Here is a 17,015-nt window from a genome sequence, read left to right on the forward strand (position 1 = left end):
ATACCTGCCAACATTTCAAGATTAAATATCTTACTCGTGGATTGCAAAAAATCTTATTTTATATGCAAACTGAAGTTAAAAATCTTACTTTCGGTCAAATCTTCAGAAAATACACATGAAAGGTATATCTAAATATTTTTTAAAAATCTGATTTCTCTGACAAAAAATCTGATTTTGTTATTTTTAACATAAAAAATCTTACTAGTTGGCAAGTATGCATTTATTCCAAGATTTAGTGTACTGCATATCTTATCCAATCCATTTGCATTAAAAAGGGGGACAAAATTAAATGCATTATATTTGAACAAACATACACAAAACAACACAATTTTGGTAGATTGGATAGAACCTATACTTTACTCCCTATCCATCGAAGTACAGGTTTCAAACTGACAAAGTGATGTGAACTAGGCCAATACATGAAGGTACTGTAAGTGTCAATTAGTGGATACTAGTAGCCTTACTCCAAAGAACTTGATGAACTGTCTATTACTGTTTTATGTAATGAAAGACTTTCATAGGTACTAAAGCACTATCACTAGCATGCACTTAAATCTTCTAGTTAATGGCCTTTTATTCCCCTATCAAAATTAACCTTGTGATCACCTACTTGTATAATTTAAGATGCAGTAAAAAGAAAAAAAAATCAAATCATTGTGATTCCAATGCACTTCAGGATGTATGAAATTCTTCAGGTCACAAAAGACAGCTGCCGAAAGCTATCTCATGGCGTTTCTATGAAGCCTAGTTACACACACGTACACTTTGTACGTGAAAGATGGATCCTGTTCTCGCCACTCTACACAAAACAACTGGATTCAAAAGAACATGTGCGCCCCAGAAATCCCCAAAGAAACGGGGTGGGGGTCAAACGGACAGGCTGACCAATCTGACCTTACAGTCAACTTGGTCAAGGTGACTTTGGCCAGTGACCCTGTCCCTAGAAAAGGAGGTAACCTCTGTGTTCTGCACACAGGGCAGTCGGTCACTGCCATGACCCACTGACCCTCTTCCCTTCCCTGGGGGACGGGGGTGGGGACCACAGGAAGTGATGACTGGATGAGAATACAATTTTCCCCTCACTGTGATGGCAGTGTGGGTTGTAGTGAAGTTCCTCCGACATACTTATCCTCAAGTACCAACTGTCGCTGATTTATTTCAGCTTTGCTAATAATTAGCTTGAAGGCGCAGGCTAAACGTAAATCTGGGACTTTTGTGTGTGTTTTTTGTTTTTCTTTTCTTTTTTGTAGGTGGAAAACAGGCTAGTTGGATTAGGTCCAAAATCTTCAGTGGACTGCGTGTTTGACTTAAAATGGTAGAAGATATATTTCTTGGTTCTTTTTCTAGTTCTATATGTTGACGTATATCTACAAAACTACTGTATTTATCTGAATTGCAATGGCATGAATCTGACAATGGTATGAATCTGAATTCACATCTTTAATTCCATTTCCTCCTTGATTTGTCACAAGCAATGATGAGTGATTTCCAGTCTTACTCAACCAAATGACTAGAAGTAGGTCACCACAACTAGCAGCTGGAGATACGGCCTTCTGGTATGGATTCTTTAGCACTAAGTATGGGGGGGGGGGGGGGGATAGAGACTTACCTGGCCCATACTTCTTGGTAGACTTGTCCACCACTGCCCCATTTGCTTTTCCATTGGTGTGGCCACTGTAAATCATGTCAACAAAAGAACACACAATTCCACTTGGACTCTATCAGGGTCAAACAAACAAACACACAAAGCGACACTCCGAAAGAATGGGACAAATATCCAACAATAATTGACGTCAGTATCTATTCTTGAGGGAAAAAAAAGAAAAATGTGACCTCCTTCATATCAAGGTCATTATACCATTAGACAGCTTTTACCCTTTGGGACCTGATTTGTTCTTTTTTTTTTTTCTTTTGATTTTTCTTTCATTTTTTTCCACTTTTTTATATATTGTACTGTACATTGCCAGTATTGATGTATTGAGGGGAATAATTTTTTAACGATTCTACTTCACTATTAAAATGTTTTCTATATGAAGTATATCTTGTCTCCCTGTCCTTTTATCACTCTCAATCAGACACAATTCATCAATTACACCACAAAGTTTGATAATAAATGAAACCAAATCATTTATTTAAAAAAGCACTCATCAGCTAGAAAGTTTGTTTTTTGTATTAATATAATAATAATAATAATATAATCCAATAGACCACATTTTACCTTTAAAGAAAATATAAAATTTAGATTAAGACTGATGATACTTAATTCTTAAAAGATGGTGGTAAGAAGGACCAATTGCTACAAACTTTGGTGTTGACTGCACATACTGTACTATCAAGACAGCTTAATATCCCTTGCAATCATTAAATTCATGTTTTCATTCCAAAACACACTAATTCCAACGACTGAACAGATCAATTCCCTTTGAGAAATGAGTACATTTTATTTGTAGCCCCAGGGGAAGTTATTGCAAAATGATATCATGTAGAGACTAGACCTGTAGATAAACAGATAGATTAATAGATACATGATAGAGGAATATTATGATTTATAGATAGATAGATAGATAGATAGATAGATAGATAGATAGATAGATAGATAGATAGACAGATATGTTGATATATACATGTGTAGATAGACAGATACAGCTTATAGATAGATCTAGATAGACAAATAGATAAATAGATAAATAGATAGATAGATAGATGGATAGATAGACAGACAGATAGATAGATAGATAGATAGATAAATAGGTAGGTAGAGATAGATGGATGGATAGAAAGACAGACAGATAGACAAAAATATGACTGCAAGAATGAATGTCTGTGAAGACTGAAGCCCCGCTTTAATACAGCTTTTCAAACTATAGTCACTGTGACAATGTCAGGGTAGCGTAGGGGTTAAAGCGGTCCCCACAAAATGTTGCTTGGATGTTGTCACCATAACTTTTGCTTTGCAATTGCTTTTGTAATCTCCTGACACTGTTTAATTGTCTCAGGCAAGGAATTTTGTTTTCTGGATATTGTCACGGCATTGCCGCGGTAAGGTGTGTTAAAAGAGAGCTTTAGTTTCTATAATAACTGCTTAGATGTGCTGAGAAATGTGACTTACTTGGTTACAGGTGAAGGGGAGGCGACGGTGTCATTCGGCAGAGAGACATCCTCTGATGTGATGGATTTCATCGTGTCGTTGGGGTCGTATGGGGCGTCCTGCTGTTTCTCTTCAACTTCTGCCATAGTTTCAAAGCTGTCTCACAGGTGTCTATTTGGAGCTTATAAGGATGGTTTCCAAGTTCTCTTTTTATTTCCTTTGATCTTGGTCACTTGCTTACTTCAGATTGCATCCACAGATTACCTTTCTGCAATGGAAATTAATATAAAGAACACCAATAATTATGAGTACAATGTAATTCTCTTGAATTCACAAATGTTTTCATTTGAGCAGCATTACAATGCAATGCAATCAACCAACAATTATCAGTCATAAATACATGTATCATTCCAAGTTCACTACTTTACCAGTCAGCAACCACTTTCCTATTAGCTATCACATTTTTTCTGCTTCCATCAAATTTCACCATTGTACAGTATGAGATTAAGATTTCAAATGAAAATCCAGAGATGAAGGAAACCCAGATAAGGTTTCTATCATCATCCTGCTCCAATTCACAAAAATTTCATGCCATAAAAAAAGGCTGTCGGCTCCAATTCACAAAAATCTCATGCCACAAAGTATTGTGTTTTACTGTAGCTGATTTAGAATAAGTTACTGTACACATCACACATATCACAAATAAAATATTTCCCTTAGAGTTGAGATGCAGAAGACATGGTTGGAAGGCACAGTCAAAAGCCACAGTGACAGACTATGACATTAGTTGTACCATGGAGCTACCTGTAGCTCCATGGTTGTGTATACTTTCCTTTTTTCAGGAGAATATCAAGTGACTATCCATCCTGGAGACATTAATACATGAATGCATTCAGCACATTTGTGTTGAAATACACGAGGAAATGTTTTGCTGTACTGTTTATTACATGTACTGTATGCATTTCACTTGACTTGTGACATCTAAAAAAAAAAATAAAAAAAAAAAGATCTTTATGTTTCAGGTTAAAGAATATTTAATAATCTCAAATGTATCAACTTCTCTACAATGTCATAATAGTGTATGTACACACTTTGTAAACCAGCATGTATACACACAAAGATATTCCCTCATTGGCAGAGGTAATCCATCAAAATATTCATCTACAGCAAAGGAGTTTGACTGCACATTGACATAATTCACACAAGGCTTGACATCAGAAACACAGTCCAGAGGATCTCATACAACATTACAACAGCTTACCAGTTTTACTCCAAGGCACACAACCTGTATAATTATGTACAATGTACATGTATATAAAGCACACCAATTCTCCTTTCACCAGATTTCTCAACAGAAGATTCAAATTTGGGGGGCACCCATTCAGGATTCACCACAGATAGACACACATAATTATACTGACCAGTATTAAAAAACAGACCCATCCAAGCAAATCACTATTACCAATGAATCTGATCCGGCATAGCTTAGAGAAACGTGGACAACACGGACACGTGTCTGACCCCAATGAATGAGTGATGACCTCATACATATTAATATCAGTTGCACTATCTGACATCCGCTTGTGTGTATTCAGCAGAAAGCACACAAACTTGACACGGACAGACTACACACATTTCCTTTGGCTCAGTGCATGTAATTTGATACAGGTTGTAGTCTTTCTTCCAGAGCTTTGAGGTATAAACTGATTACTGTGCTCATCAGTCAAAGCCTGCAAATAATTGCAAATACATACAGTTCTGTACCTTGTATTACAAGTTTGTTTTTGTTTTTTCTAATAAGAAGAATGAGTGATGCAGAAATTGCATACCAGTGTCTTTGGGAAACCTGACATCTAATGCGTAATGCTCAAGGAAAAACAAATCTTCTTCAAGATACATGTACTTTTCATGACGATCCAATGGAATACAAGTCCCAGTTTTCTTTTTATACCATACATTGTATGTGCTTGATACAGAAAACCAAGTCATAATGGTCACAAAGTCCAATTGACAATAACGAGAGCAATACCATCTATTAAAGAATGGTGCCACTTGAATTACTAAAAAGCTGCTTACAAGTCCAGTCTGCATCATTCGGACGGGTCTGCAGTTGCCAGGCTCCACAGATATAAAAAGGACTCTTGCAAGACTATCCACATCACATCACCACAAGCCATAATGACAAGGCTGCTGGGGGTGAACAAACTTTTTCAGAGAATAAAGTACTCCTTTTTAGGCCAAAAAAGAAAAATGGTTTGTTTGCCCTTCGTGACCGACCGAAATTCACAGAAATTTCGGGTGGGTTTTTGTTTTTGTTGTTGGTTTTTTGTTTTTTTTTTTGCTCTTTCAGGTTTATTTTTTTCCACAAATTTCATCTTTTGCAAATTTGTGAACAGTTTTAAACCCAAAATTATCCATTTTAAGCTGAAGAAAGAATGATAAAAAAAAGACTAAAAATGTTTTTTCATCTCATCGACCTGTCGTAATCGTGTTCGGGCCATGCGGGGCCGCAGGCTACGTTTTATAGCATGCATTGCATGCTAGCCTACCTTTTTGGCTCACGTGCATAGGTAGTGCGCTATAGCTAGCTAGCTACCGTAGCGGCTGCAGCGCAGCACAGCGCGACTGCCACTATGGCTACTTTTGCAGCATCCGTTACCAGCTGTCATGGCACCAAAACTGGAGTTCAGTTGCCAGCATTTCACTGGAAGGTACTTTTGGAGGTGTTTGCAATAGAACGTTATAAGTGTTTGTCAGTGAGTGTTTCTGCCTCGCCTACCGGGCCCTGGAAAGACATACATTTGAATGAATCCCTTTGAGTTTTGAGTGCATTAAACCCAGAAAGACCGGGGGGTGGGGTTGAATCAACCCCCCCCCCTCGACATTTTTATCGACTATTCCGTCGCGCAAAATTTTTTGACTGCGCCGTTCGCTGACTTTTTACTTTCAAGTCTCGTGCATCTTTTGACAGTGCGAAAATCGCGCATACTGTTACGACGCTGCACGGCCTTCTATACATGCCTGTCAGACAAAAAAATGGCTCAAAAACGTGATTTTGTGTATAAAGTCTAGATGCAAATGGAGCTTTCTCACCTTATTCATAAAGATATGATTTTCACTTTCATCTGAAATCAATTAACTTTAGCATAATTATGCTTGAAAAAAGTTCTGTCATAAACTGGGCGAAAAAAAAGATAAAACAAAAGGTCGAAAAACAAAGAAATACATAAGATATTCATAAAACAATAAAATACATAAGAAATTAAGTTTGATACCAGATTTTTTCGAGTACATTGTTAGGAATGCTACAAAGAATGTTATCACCAAAAATTAGGACTCTAGGAGCTTTACTTTCTGATTTGGAACAAAATGTATGATTTTATGATCAGCATAATTAATTAATATAATGAATCTTTTTGTATAATGTAGTAGATTACGCCGCAGGTAATGCATGTGCCAATTTTCATGGCGATTGCGCGATCGACGGCCAAGATCTCAAGGGGAGGGGTTGAATCAACCCCCCTCGGCCACAGAACTCGAAGTATTGCCAGAAGGATGAGTGTATTACGAGATGCCCTGCCAAAGTTACAAAATTACATGGGTAAAGAGGGTATTTAAAAAAAAATTAAAAAAACAACAACGACCTACCGACCATTTTGGGTTTTGACAATTAAGGGCAAACAAACAAATTCTCTTTTTTGGGGGGCCTTATCTGAATTGTCCTTTTCCCAGTAAAAGGGATGTCCACATCAGTGATTATTTTCCCATACAACTTTGTATGAGGATTTTATAAAATTGCCAATACCTGAGCAATGCACACAAGGTATTTTGTACATAAGTATACGTACACATTACAAAAACTTCAAATAACCTCATGTTTGGTTCCTACATTCATAGAAATTTTCAAACCAAAATGAAAATCCAAATGAAGCCACTTTCACTCAATATTGTATGTATGCCATACTGTATAGGCCTACATGTGTGTTTGTTTCAATTATTTATTATCACAAAGTTCCACACTTCCATCCTTTCCAACAACTTTTGGTAAAAACTTCTACATGTAGCAGGGAAAGGGTTCATTTGACACTGCAATACATACATGTGTACATCCTTATCAAGTACAATGTATACTATTAAACTTGAATAGATTTTTTTTCCTCATTTGGCATGATTTTGTAATACTAACTAGACCTACAAACTTGTACATGTAGTAGAATGCACATAGTGAAGACATTTTTATCACTATATTAGGTAAACAATATGACTGCTTTCTAAGAAATTTCTTGGACAGTCCTCTTCAGGTTTACAATACTTTGCCTCCTACAATTGTATGTACCCACAAAAAAAGCGATTCCGATACTTATCGTTGAAATTTTTCCTCCATTTTTCCCCATTTTCTCAATATATCTATCCACCTATGTATATTCATCCATTCATCCATCTATCCATCATGCCAGGGCCCTGTTTCATAAAACTTGTTATCTGTGACAAGTTGTCATAGTTGTTACAAGCTACTGAAATCCTTGCATCTGATTGGCTAAGAGGAAATTTGTCAAAGAAATGTGGCAGTTGTCACTGATAATAAGTTTTATGAGACGGGACCTTGGTCATCCATCTACCCATCTCTCAATTGTGGTCCCTCTCCCCTCTCTCCCCCATCATCTTGCACACAGTATCCCCAGTGTATACTGTAATCATATGAATCCAACAAGGAGGAGGGGCCTCACATAACACTTTACAAGAGACGGAATCAAGACTTGGGAGAGGGGAGAGCTTTCCGCTGTAACAAGATTTATCGAATCAATAGTATTGTCGGTAGAATATGTAGCATACATGGAGGAGAGGTGCCCAGTGCACTAGAATGATGTCAAGTAAACAATGTAATGACATGTCATGAAATGGCAACTGTCTAGATCCAGACATAAACATATTGAATAGCATGGAACACTAGAAATGTGACAATCTTTTGTATCCTTCATAATATCTGATGAAACCATTCATAGCACAGTTCAGAAGGCACTGTTCCAATGCATCATCCAAGTTTACTGCACTACATCTTTCGAGGAAGAGATATTGCAATGTTCTAATGCCACAATTTTTTCACACAAACGTGCTATTGGATACCCTTTTCTTTTCTTTCTTCTTTTTTCACTTAGGATCATTTTCAGCTAAATCAATATACGGTACCGGTACTATTGCTATTAAATCTCTGCATGTATGAGTATTGTGCGTTTGCAGTTGTGCACACTATTAGTAGGCCTTACCCCTTTCTTCATACCATCCATTCGTCTCATTTGAATATTACAAAAAGGTTTCCAATTCCTTGTTTTAACTATCAAACATTAATGTCCTGCCACCGATCCCATCTCAATGACAGTATGGTTGCCATGACGATCAATGACACTCATTAGCATTCCAGCCACAGGACGAGGACAAATTCATGTCAGATAGCTAATCCAAATTAATGGTGTACCGTGAATACTGTGATGCTGCACACATCCAGAGCCACAGACCTTTGCATCCTTGCGATGCTCTAAATGCATGTCTCACAAAATAATGAATTCCCAGTCACAAGCACTAGAGTTAAAGGGTAACTTCACTTCATTTAATGCTAGTTGACTTTAAAGTATTAAGAACAGCGAGTTTCTTCTAATCTGGGTACAGAATGCAAAAACTTAGACATTTCAAACTTTACCTGTTTTTGCCACACAGTGCTATCAGTCAACAAAAATGTTTGTCTCGTCTGTTTTCCTTGCAAACGTGACACATTTTGACTTGAATGAAATTGTATTGAATTTCAATCAATAATGCAAATTAGACAAGGCAATGATGTCATCTTTTTGCAAGCCTCTCGGAGATTCACACACACACACACACCCACCCACACACACACACACACCCACCCACACACACACACACACACACACACACACACAAATGATGAACCCAGTCTTCCACCAAGGTTAAACCATTCACAGCATCTTTACCTCCTCTCTTCCCTGCTTTTGATTACAAGACATTCCATCCTTGGCAAGTCAGGAGTACCCCCTCGATCCCTCCACCTCCCTCCCCCCCCCCCCCCCCCCCATTTCAAATCAAGATAAGATATCCTGAACGGGTCCTCTGGGTCCTCTGCTTATAATGACTAAACACTGAATCATGAGGTGAAAGAAAGTTTACCAGCCTAATTCTTCCCGAAATATCTATAAAATTGAAGAGTGTCACGTGTCATAACAGGCATGTGGCAGAATGCATGCACTTTTCATCGTTTTCGTCTACCAACACTGCAGAAATGGGGTAAGGTTGAGGGGGTAAAGGAGTTACCCTTACCAAACTCTACCATGCAATCTTCCCCTTATCCCTCACTCCTTTCTGCATTATCCTCATTTCATAGAACCAATTCGCAGATATTATTGTTTTTCGGATTGAATTGATCTCCATTAGTTACCCACCATGGCACAATCAAAAACCATGGCTAGTGCAGGTCTGCAGAACAGAATTGTCCATCACCGAATATATGCACCGAAGCAAATAAGGTACGGATTCTACGCAAACACTAGCCGGGTGGCCAAAAGAGGTCCATAACCGTTGAATATTTTTTTCCCAGATTACACTGCTTGCAAGGGCCTGATAAATATGAGTTTTTTTTTCCAATGTGATACAGGGATTTGTGAAATACCTGTATGTACAATGTATTCCCAGTCATACCAACCTTTGCGATTATAAAAACGCTAAGGTCCAGCTAAATCTCTTACACCAGCAACACGAAATATACACAAGGGATAACAAAAGAGGACAAGGGAAGAAAGGGGTGAGGTAAGAAGATTGAAGATACAAGTAGGAAGGGGGTCAATAGGGGTGTGGCAAGTTGCCGAAGGTGGGGGGGGGGGGGGGGTGAAAGGTTTGACAGGTGGAGGCAGGGAGAGGGTTGATCCACCAAGTCCTGGGGAATTTTGCTGAATAGATTATCACCTTGTCAAAATTCAATTCACACCTCTGGATTTCTTCACTACAACTTGTACATTATGTCTCGGGGAAAGTTACACGTAGATGGAGCTGGTTAGATTGATAAAATCTGCATAAAATCAGACAGAACTCTCAAAGTAAATGGAGACTTCAGTGATAAATTCACAGTTGGCAAGTCATAATAAATTGAAACAATTGTAATGCATCCACGGGTCCATCCATGTGACAGAGGGTAGTTGGTGTGCTGAATTGTAAGTGACTTACATTTGACTTTCACAACCTCATTTCCTCTGCTTGCCAGCTCCTGTGCCCCAGGCAGTCCCAGACAGCCCCAGGAGTGGGGGGGGGGGGGGGGGGGGGGGAGCTAAGCACATTACCCAATTGTAATGCTGAGTGTGGCAAACAGATGTGCAGGTACATGTACAATGTATATTGTATAATATTGTACACAAGGGATACCAGTGACTGTCTTTAAATCATTGAAAGACATACAAAAACAGTGTAGCTCGAGCATTTAAGAATTCATAATACAGCTGTACCAACACAGTTTTACACGATACACAACAAAACTAACCTACATGTATTGTACCTGTGTCATACCTACACAGCTATAAATATGCAGTGTACACTGACACCATGGTACCAGTGTCAATGTACACAATAAGTGGATGTGAGACAGGAAGGCCATAAAGGGATATATGCGAACATTCGAGAGTCTTGTCTTTAAAAGCCCTCCACAATTCATCAATTCTAGTAGAAACTGTTTTAATACGAGAGAAAGTTGAGGGATGCTACATGTACAAACTGTCAATATGATGCATGCTTCCTCAGAGAAACTAAAACTCAATTCATCAAGTGAGTAAAATGAATAGGCACTTACAATATGTACAATGTAAATGTACAACTATTAATTATAGCGTAGAGCCTTTCCCATTTGGAGCCAGTGGAGAAACAGTTCTTTGCAAATGCCCTGAACCTGTATCAAATTTCAGCTAAAAATACTCAAAATGCAATAAGCAATTTTTCTAAAAGTAGTCTCAACAACTTTAAATGTCATTCTAATCTAATCTTTATTTTTTCAGTCTTTTCTAGTTTGCAAATTATCAATATTGCTGCTATTACAGGCAGACCTTGGGCAAGCTTTGTGGTTGTGAGGAATAACCGGAAGTTGTTAAAAAGAGATATGCACGAAATTTGAAATTTAATATTATTCTAGTACATGTACTAATTACATTGGACTATACAATGTACATTAGATGTACTGTAGCTATGGAAAGTGTTCAATATTCAACAGAAAGTGTTTTGGCAGTGACCTTTATTTACAAAAAGGCCTAATTCCTGTGAATCTTGCTTAGAACTAATGTTTATCGCTGTAATCGTTTCCATATACACATGAAACATACATGTTCACTTGCACCTGCTGAAGTAAAATTCTGTCAGAATCTATTGCCCTTAGTACAAATGTACTACATTTCAGTCACAAATATTTGCTTTGAAATAATTTTGAATTTCCTCTTTAATGAATGACAGCAGTGAAGGGTGGCATTTATTTTCTGACACTGTCATTTTTCTGTCATATCTGTCTAGCACTGGCTGTGAAACCACCCTCAATTTTCTGGCTGTTGCTTTTGGACAACCTTCACATAAACACAAGGGTAAATTTCTTAGTTTCTATTTTTTTTTTCTTTTCACTTTAATATGCCCGTAGAATTCTTTGGTTGTGAAATAAACTGGGTGTTGTAAAGTTTAATCACAGCCTAATTTCCACTTCCGACTTACAATCCCCCCCCCCCCCCCTTGCATAAAACCGAAGAACTACCTTCAGTGTGTAATTGAAGAATTCTACCTGCACACTTCTGGTGTACACTTCTAACACAAAATGTGTAGACATACGCACAAGACAAGTGAAGTGAATTGCAGAATACATCAAATGATTTTAAATAGAACACTTGGCTGAGGTGGGGAAGGGGTTAATAACACTTATTAAGCTTTAAAACGTGCACTGCATATCAGGATATGTATATATTTAGGACAAAACGTGTTGGAAACAATTGTACACCATACAGTAGTAATCCTTCAAATTTGTGTAGTGTTCTTCATTGTCTGTCTGCTCCAGCAAGCAAGACATACCAGCATCTTCTTCAAAGATAGTGATCCGTGATAGTTCCCTGAAAGTCATCTTTACCCCCATCTTCAGCACACAGAGTAAAACTGTATGTAACGCTAGGGAGCCATCCATTGGGGGATACAATTTGTACATTACAAGTTGTACATCTTTACTGATGCTTGAATACAATTCATGTATCCCTTGAATCACACTGTTTCTTGGAGACATCCTTGTAGCCTGCATTACAGTATCTCTTCTTGTTTGTATATTTATGTCTCATTTTCCATCTCAAGGAAAAGGAAAATGAGACATAAATATACATTTTTCCTTTTCCTTTACTTGTAGAAAATTACAGAAAACATGTTCAGCGATTTCTATGAATATATTGTACACAGTCAGGACCCCTTCTCACACTCTACATAGATTTTTATTTATTTAGTCTTTTTTTCTTTTTTTTTTTAGGGGGGTTGATGAATAGGTTACACCTGTATTTGCCCATGTCTGGGTTCAAACAATGCCCTAATGGTTGCACGAGCATTGGCCCAAATACAAATTGTAACAATGAAATCATGCAATTTTGATGCAGAATGTACCCCTTGGTTGAAAGCCTGTGATGTTGAATACAATGTACAATGTCTAAACTGTACAAACGTACAGTACCTCATACTTGAAAATGCTCCCCTCCTCCTCCCAAATCAAAATATTCTCATTACAATTTAAAGAATAACAATCTACTGTTACATCATGACTGTTAAACCGCTGATGACGAGTCCCGGCTATACTCGGGCAAGCGTCTAGATGGGAAATATGTGTTTATTGTAACAAAATCAAACCGTCCTCAACTGGTTTATAATAAAAGCTTCTAATCTGTTTTACATGTATGTCAAGATTTGTCAACTGACTGGAAGACCTATGCAACACCTTGAAGTTTTACTCACAAGTCCAGCACATGTGTACATTATACAGGATGCTGTACAATTTCCTTTGGCCCAGTTTCCTGAGGCAAGTAAAATTCACTGCTAGGCAAATGAAATGAAGAATTCCTTGTCCATTCAAATGCCCTTGCCAGCAAGAGCAGAAATATTTTTGCTTGCCCTGAAACAGTGCCTCTGCATTTATAGGCTTCCTCCTTCAAGCCGCCCACATCATCAACCCACAATCTAATGCTCATACCTCATGTGGAGTCTACATATTCAGAGGTAATGTCAGTGTTAAGCTTACATTGGTGTTGTGTATTGTATAGCTATCACCTGGTAGACTCCCCTCTAGTCATAACAGATGGATATTTGTTTTTAATCCTTAAATCTAAACAATGGAAAAATCAGGATGGTACATGAAGGCTTCACAGAGACTGCACTCCACAGGTAATAACAATTTGATAAACAGTAATCTAATACCCCTTTCATAAACTCATCCTCCTATTATCCGCATAAGAATAATGCGGACAATTCAATAAAAAATGCGTTCACAAACTCTGAAAATAATCCGCATTATTTTTACGAGCGCCCGTCCTGAAAAAGGCGGATAATCGTCATGGTGACTGCACACCCCCCTTCTGCGGGAAAGACAGGTGACGTTTGACCGCACCCCGGCAATTATCCGCATTATTTGGGTTTGCGTTCATAAACTCAAAATCTCGTCCCGACGCTGCTATTATGCGGATAATAGAAGGGTCGAAATAATGCGCATTATTCTTTCCCCTCTCCGATTTTACGACCAAATGTTGCGGATATTATCCGCATTATTGAGTTTATGAAAGGGGTATATGACTTTTAAATCAGTTGATAAGATCTAAGGAAAATCAGACAGTCTGCAAACACTGAGAAAATAACAGGAGTTGAAATAAATGAAATTGGTATGATTTTTTTTTTTTTTCACGAATCAATAAAAGATCATGTTTGGCTCACCTAACATTGAATTCTCTTGCAAAATAGTATAAAGAATATTCCTTACAAAAATAATTTCTTCTTTAACGCTCATATCCTACCGGGAAATTCATATTTCTGTGATTTTGTTAACATACAAAATTTTGTAAACACACAGAACCTACTGTATCTCTTTATCATTCAAGTACAAATTATGAAAGAAAAAGAAACTGTTTCAAGCTTTAAGTTTTAAAAACATATATGCGGTAATGTTCAAAGGATTAATTACCTCTGTATGCACATATCCAAACACATGGCAGTCAAATGGCAAAAGCAGTACAATGAGATACTACTCTCAATTTTCAAACATACAATGTACATAATTAGCTCTAATCAAATCAATTCAACTATTGTTTTAGTTTTTATGGATGTGCAATCAAGTTTAAATACACACAATGATTGAATAGTTTGTCAGCATCAAAATCAGAGTAACAGTCTTTTCTAAATGAAGTTCTATTTTTGTAGCAAAATTTCTCCAATATACAGGTCGTGTATCATGCACTCATAGCACATTTATCATTCGGAATTGTTTTAATACTTACAGATGATGCAGTTCGCTATTTAACTGTATTTTGCTGGCACAAACTTTTTCAGACTTGGAGAAGCCAGAGAAAAATCATCTTCCGTTGAAATTGCTAATTGGGCTTGTCTCCTCAATCGTGCGTGACCGTGCAGTGAAATAGTGTGTCAAAGCTAGAAGGGAGTATTTAACACTCTGCCAATATCAGTTCAGCCTTATCAGCAAAAGGTCACCTGGTGATAAGCGACATTATGTGTTTAGACCTAAGGTTCTTCCGTCACAAAGTCACATCAAAGTTGAAGATCATACGTAAGTTAACCCATACCCAGCACATAACAGCTGGCTGATCAACCCATAGAGGTTTAAAAAAAAAAAAAAATCAATGAATTCTTTTCAAAGCGCTAAAGAAGAGACTCCAAGACTCCTGCCAGTCCAAGGCACCACACTATCGACTTTGTACCCTCTCAGGCGTAGCGAAGTGAAGGCCACGCCATCTTGAGTAGTTATTGTGGTGGATTCAAACAATGCTATCAGCTGGCTTCTACTGTTAAAGTTTCACTCTATGTTACGGCTTCTAGACACTCTCAGACTGTAGGCCACTCCTTCCTTTCTACAGATCTACTACAATACAGAGTAAAGTTACCAGCAAAATCTCCTCTCAACTGACTTTATTTTGAACATTTCTTTCCCAAACACTTGGGGAAGATTTGGGTATTTTGTAAACCTCAAAAGATCACAGACAGGATGCAATTATACTACTACAGGCTAACACTAAAACACACACACACACACACACACCAGGCCTCCAAAAGTACATAGTATGCAATGCAATTGCAGCAATGTAGACAGAGAAGGTCTGCATAACTTTACATGTTCATTGTTCAGTTTGTACTCTGTACTCTTTGAGTGCAACTAATGTCACCCTAGCTGATGAAAATAAAAACAAAACTAAACATCACGCTGTTAGTGCGTGCAGTGACTGAGTACAACTTAATACTGCACAACCATTTTTAATAACAGCAAATTTGGCTGTTAAAAAGCAATTTATAACATACCAGTATTTGTATGACATCAGGCAAATATAGAGAAAACGTATTGTACTTCCTTCCCCTGACAAATTTCCTGAACTTTCTCAAGAAAGAATCATAGACTATTTAGTTTCACTTGGCACAATCAATTCAAACTAAATTTGGGTATGCATATGTAAACAGTAATCCCATTATAGTGGTACAATGAAAGTTTTTTGTGTGTGTCTTTTTTTAATCCAATAGATCAAACCTATTTGTATGTTGATGTGTTGTTGGGACATCTGCAATATCATATTTTGATAGTGTAACTGGTGTACAACAGCACAGTGTATAATGAAAACCAAGAACATGTTTCAGAAACAACAACAAAAATATCACTTTGCTTTGTTATGTTTTGAGAAGAGAAGCATAGCAGGTACTGTACATCTTGTACGAAGGTAATCACTTGCACATTGCCTGATCAATCACGGTATTAAGAGAAGCTGTTTAGGAAATTCACCAGTAACCTCAGGGATTAAGTTACTAACTTCTTGCTCTAGGAAAACATAACCTTTGTGTACTTTGAGCATATTTTCCACTCTCAAGAACCTTCCACACGTCATGACTAATTTGAGCAAAGGATGTCCTTGGTGCCCTTGTGTCTTGTACACTCATCTTTCAGACAAGATGAGGAGGTGGGGGACAAGGCAGGGGGGCTACAAACTTAAATCACAATCCAAGTTACCGGTATACCCTAGGGCTCCAGGGTATTTGCTCCTGATATAGATCTTTATAAGCATTGCTGGTTTGTTTTGTTTATTTTACATGTATGTGATGGTGATATGTTCCATTTCAAGCTAAAGTCTGTGGCTAAGTGAGACTGAAAAGATAAATACATGTAGATTGCCTTAAAGTCAAATGAGCAACAACTAGACAGAAAGACAAACTATTTATTGATGTATTATACCTACATTATGTACTGTATCCAATGTAGAAGACACTGGAATAACGTACATTTTGTATCATCATATCAGAATTGTCTTGACTACATTGTAGTTTTGTACCAATATATACAGTAGTCATGCTGTATTAAAACAGCCATGGGAGAGAATACACAAAACAAGGTTTGGTATACATGATGTACATGTAGTTCAATGCACTACAATGTACAGTATATCTGCATTGATAAATCATTTTTGAAAGTGCATTTGAGCCTGGAGCATACACTAGATCCTCCATTTGGGATGAGAGCAGATCAGTAAAATACACAAATTTGTGTTAGAAGTCAGGTGCAAAATCACAACAAGCACACATACCGTACCCTATCAATTAATACTGTGTACTATGCTACCACAGTGTAACTTGCCCACTATCCCTGAAGAGAACTCCAGGCAAGGCATAC

At 37.6% G+C, this 17,015-nt stretch overlaps 1 protein-coding gene across 3 annotated transcripts in view; it reads right to left on the reverse strand.

Moving 5' to 3' along the window:
* Positions 1-17,015, reverse strand: part of LOC140230423 (long-chain-fatty-acid--CoA ligase ACSBG2-like) — a 59,354-nt gene that overhangs the window by 40,370 nt on the left and 1,969 nt on the right. For 2 of the 3 annotated variants that reach the window (XM_072310577.1, XM_072310574.1), the window contains exons 2-3: positions 3,110-3,356; positions 1,610-1,674 (exon numbers count right to left, since the gene is read on the reverse strand). In XM_072310577.1, coding sequence (XP_072166678.1) covers positions 1,610-1,674; positions 3,110-3,234 — 190 coding nt within the window. In that variant the 5' untranslated portion in view covers positions 3,235-3,356. The remainder of the gene's footprint in view (positions 1-1,609; positions 1,675-3,109; positions 3,357-17,015) is intronic. The other variant, XM_072310576.1, reaches the window with a different exon arrangement.

The sequence above is a fragment of the Diadema setosum genome, chromosome 7 (assembly GCF_964275005.1).
Source record: "Diadema setosum chromosome 7, eeDiaSeto1, whole genome shotgun sequence".
Lineage (NCBI taxonomy): Eukaryota > Metazoa > Echinodermata > Echinoidea > Diadematoida > Diadematidae > Diadema > Diadema setosum.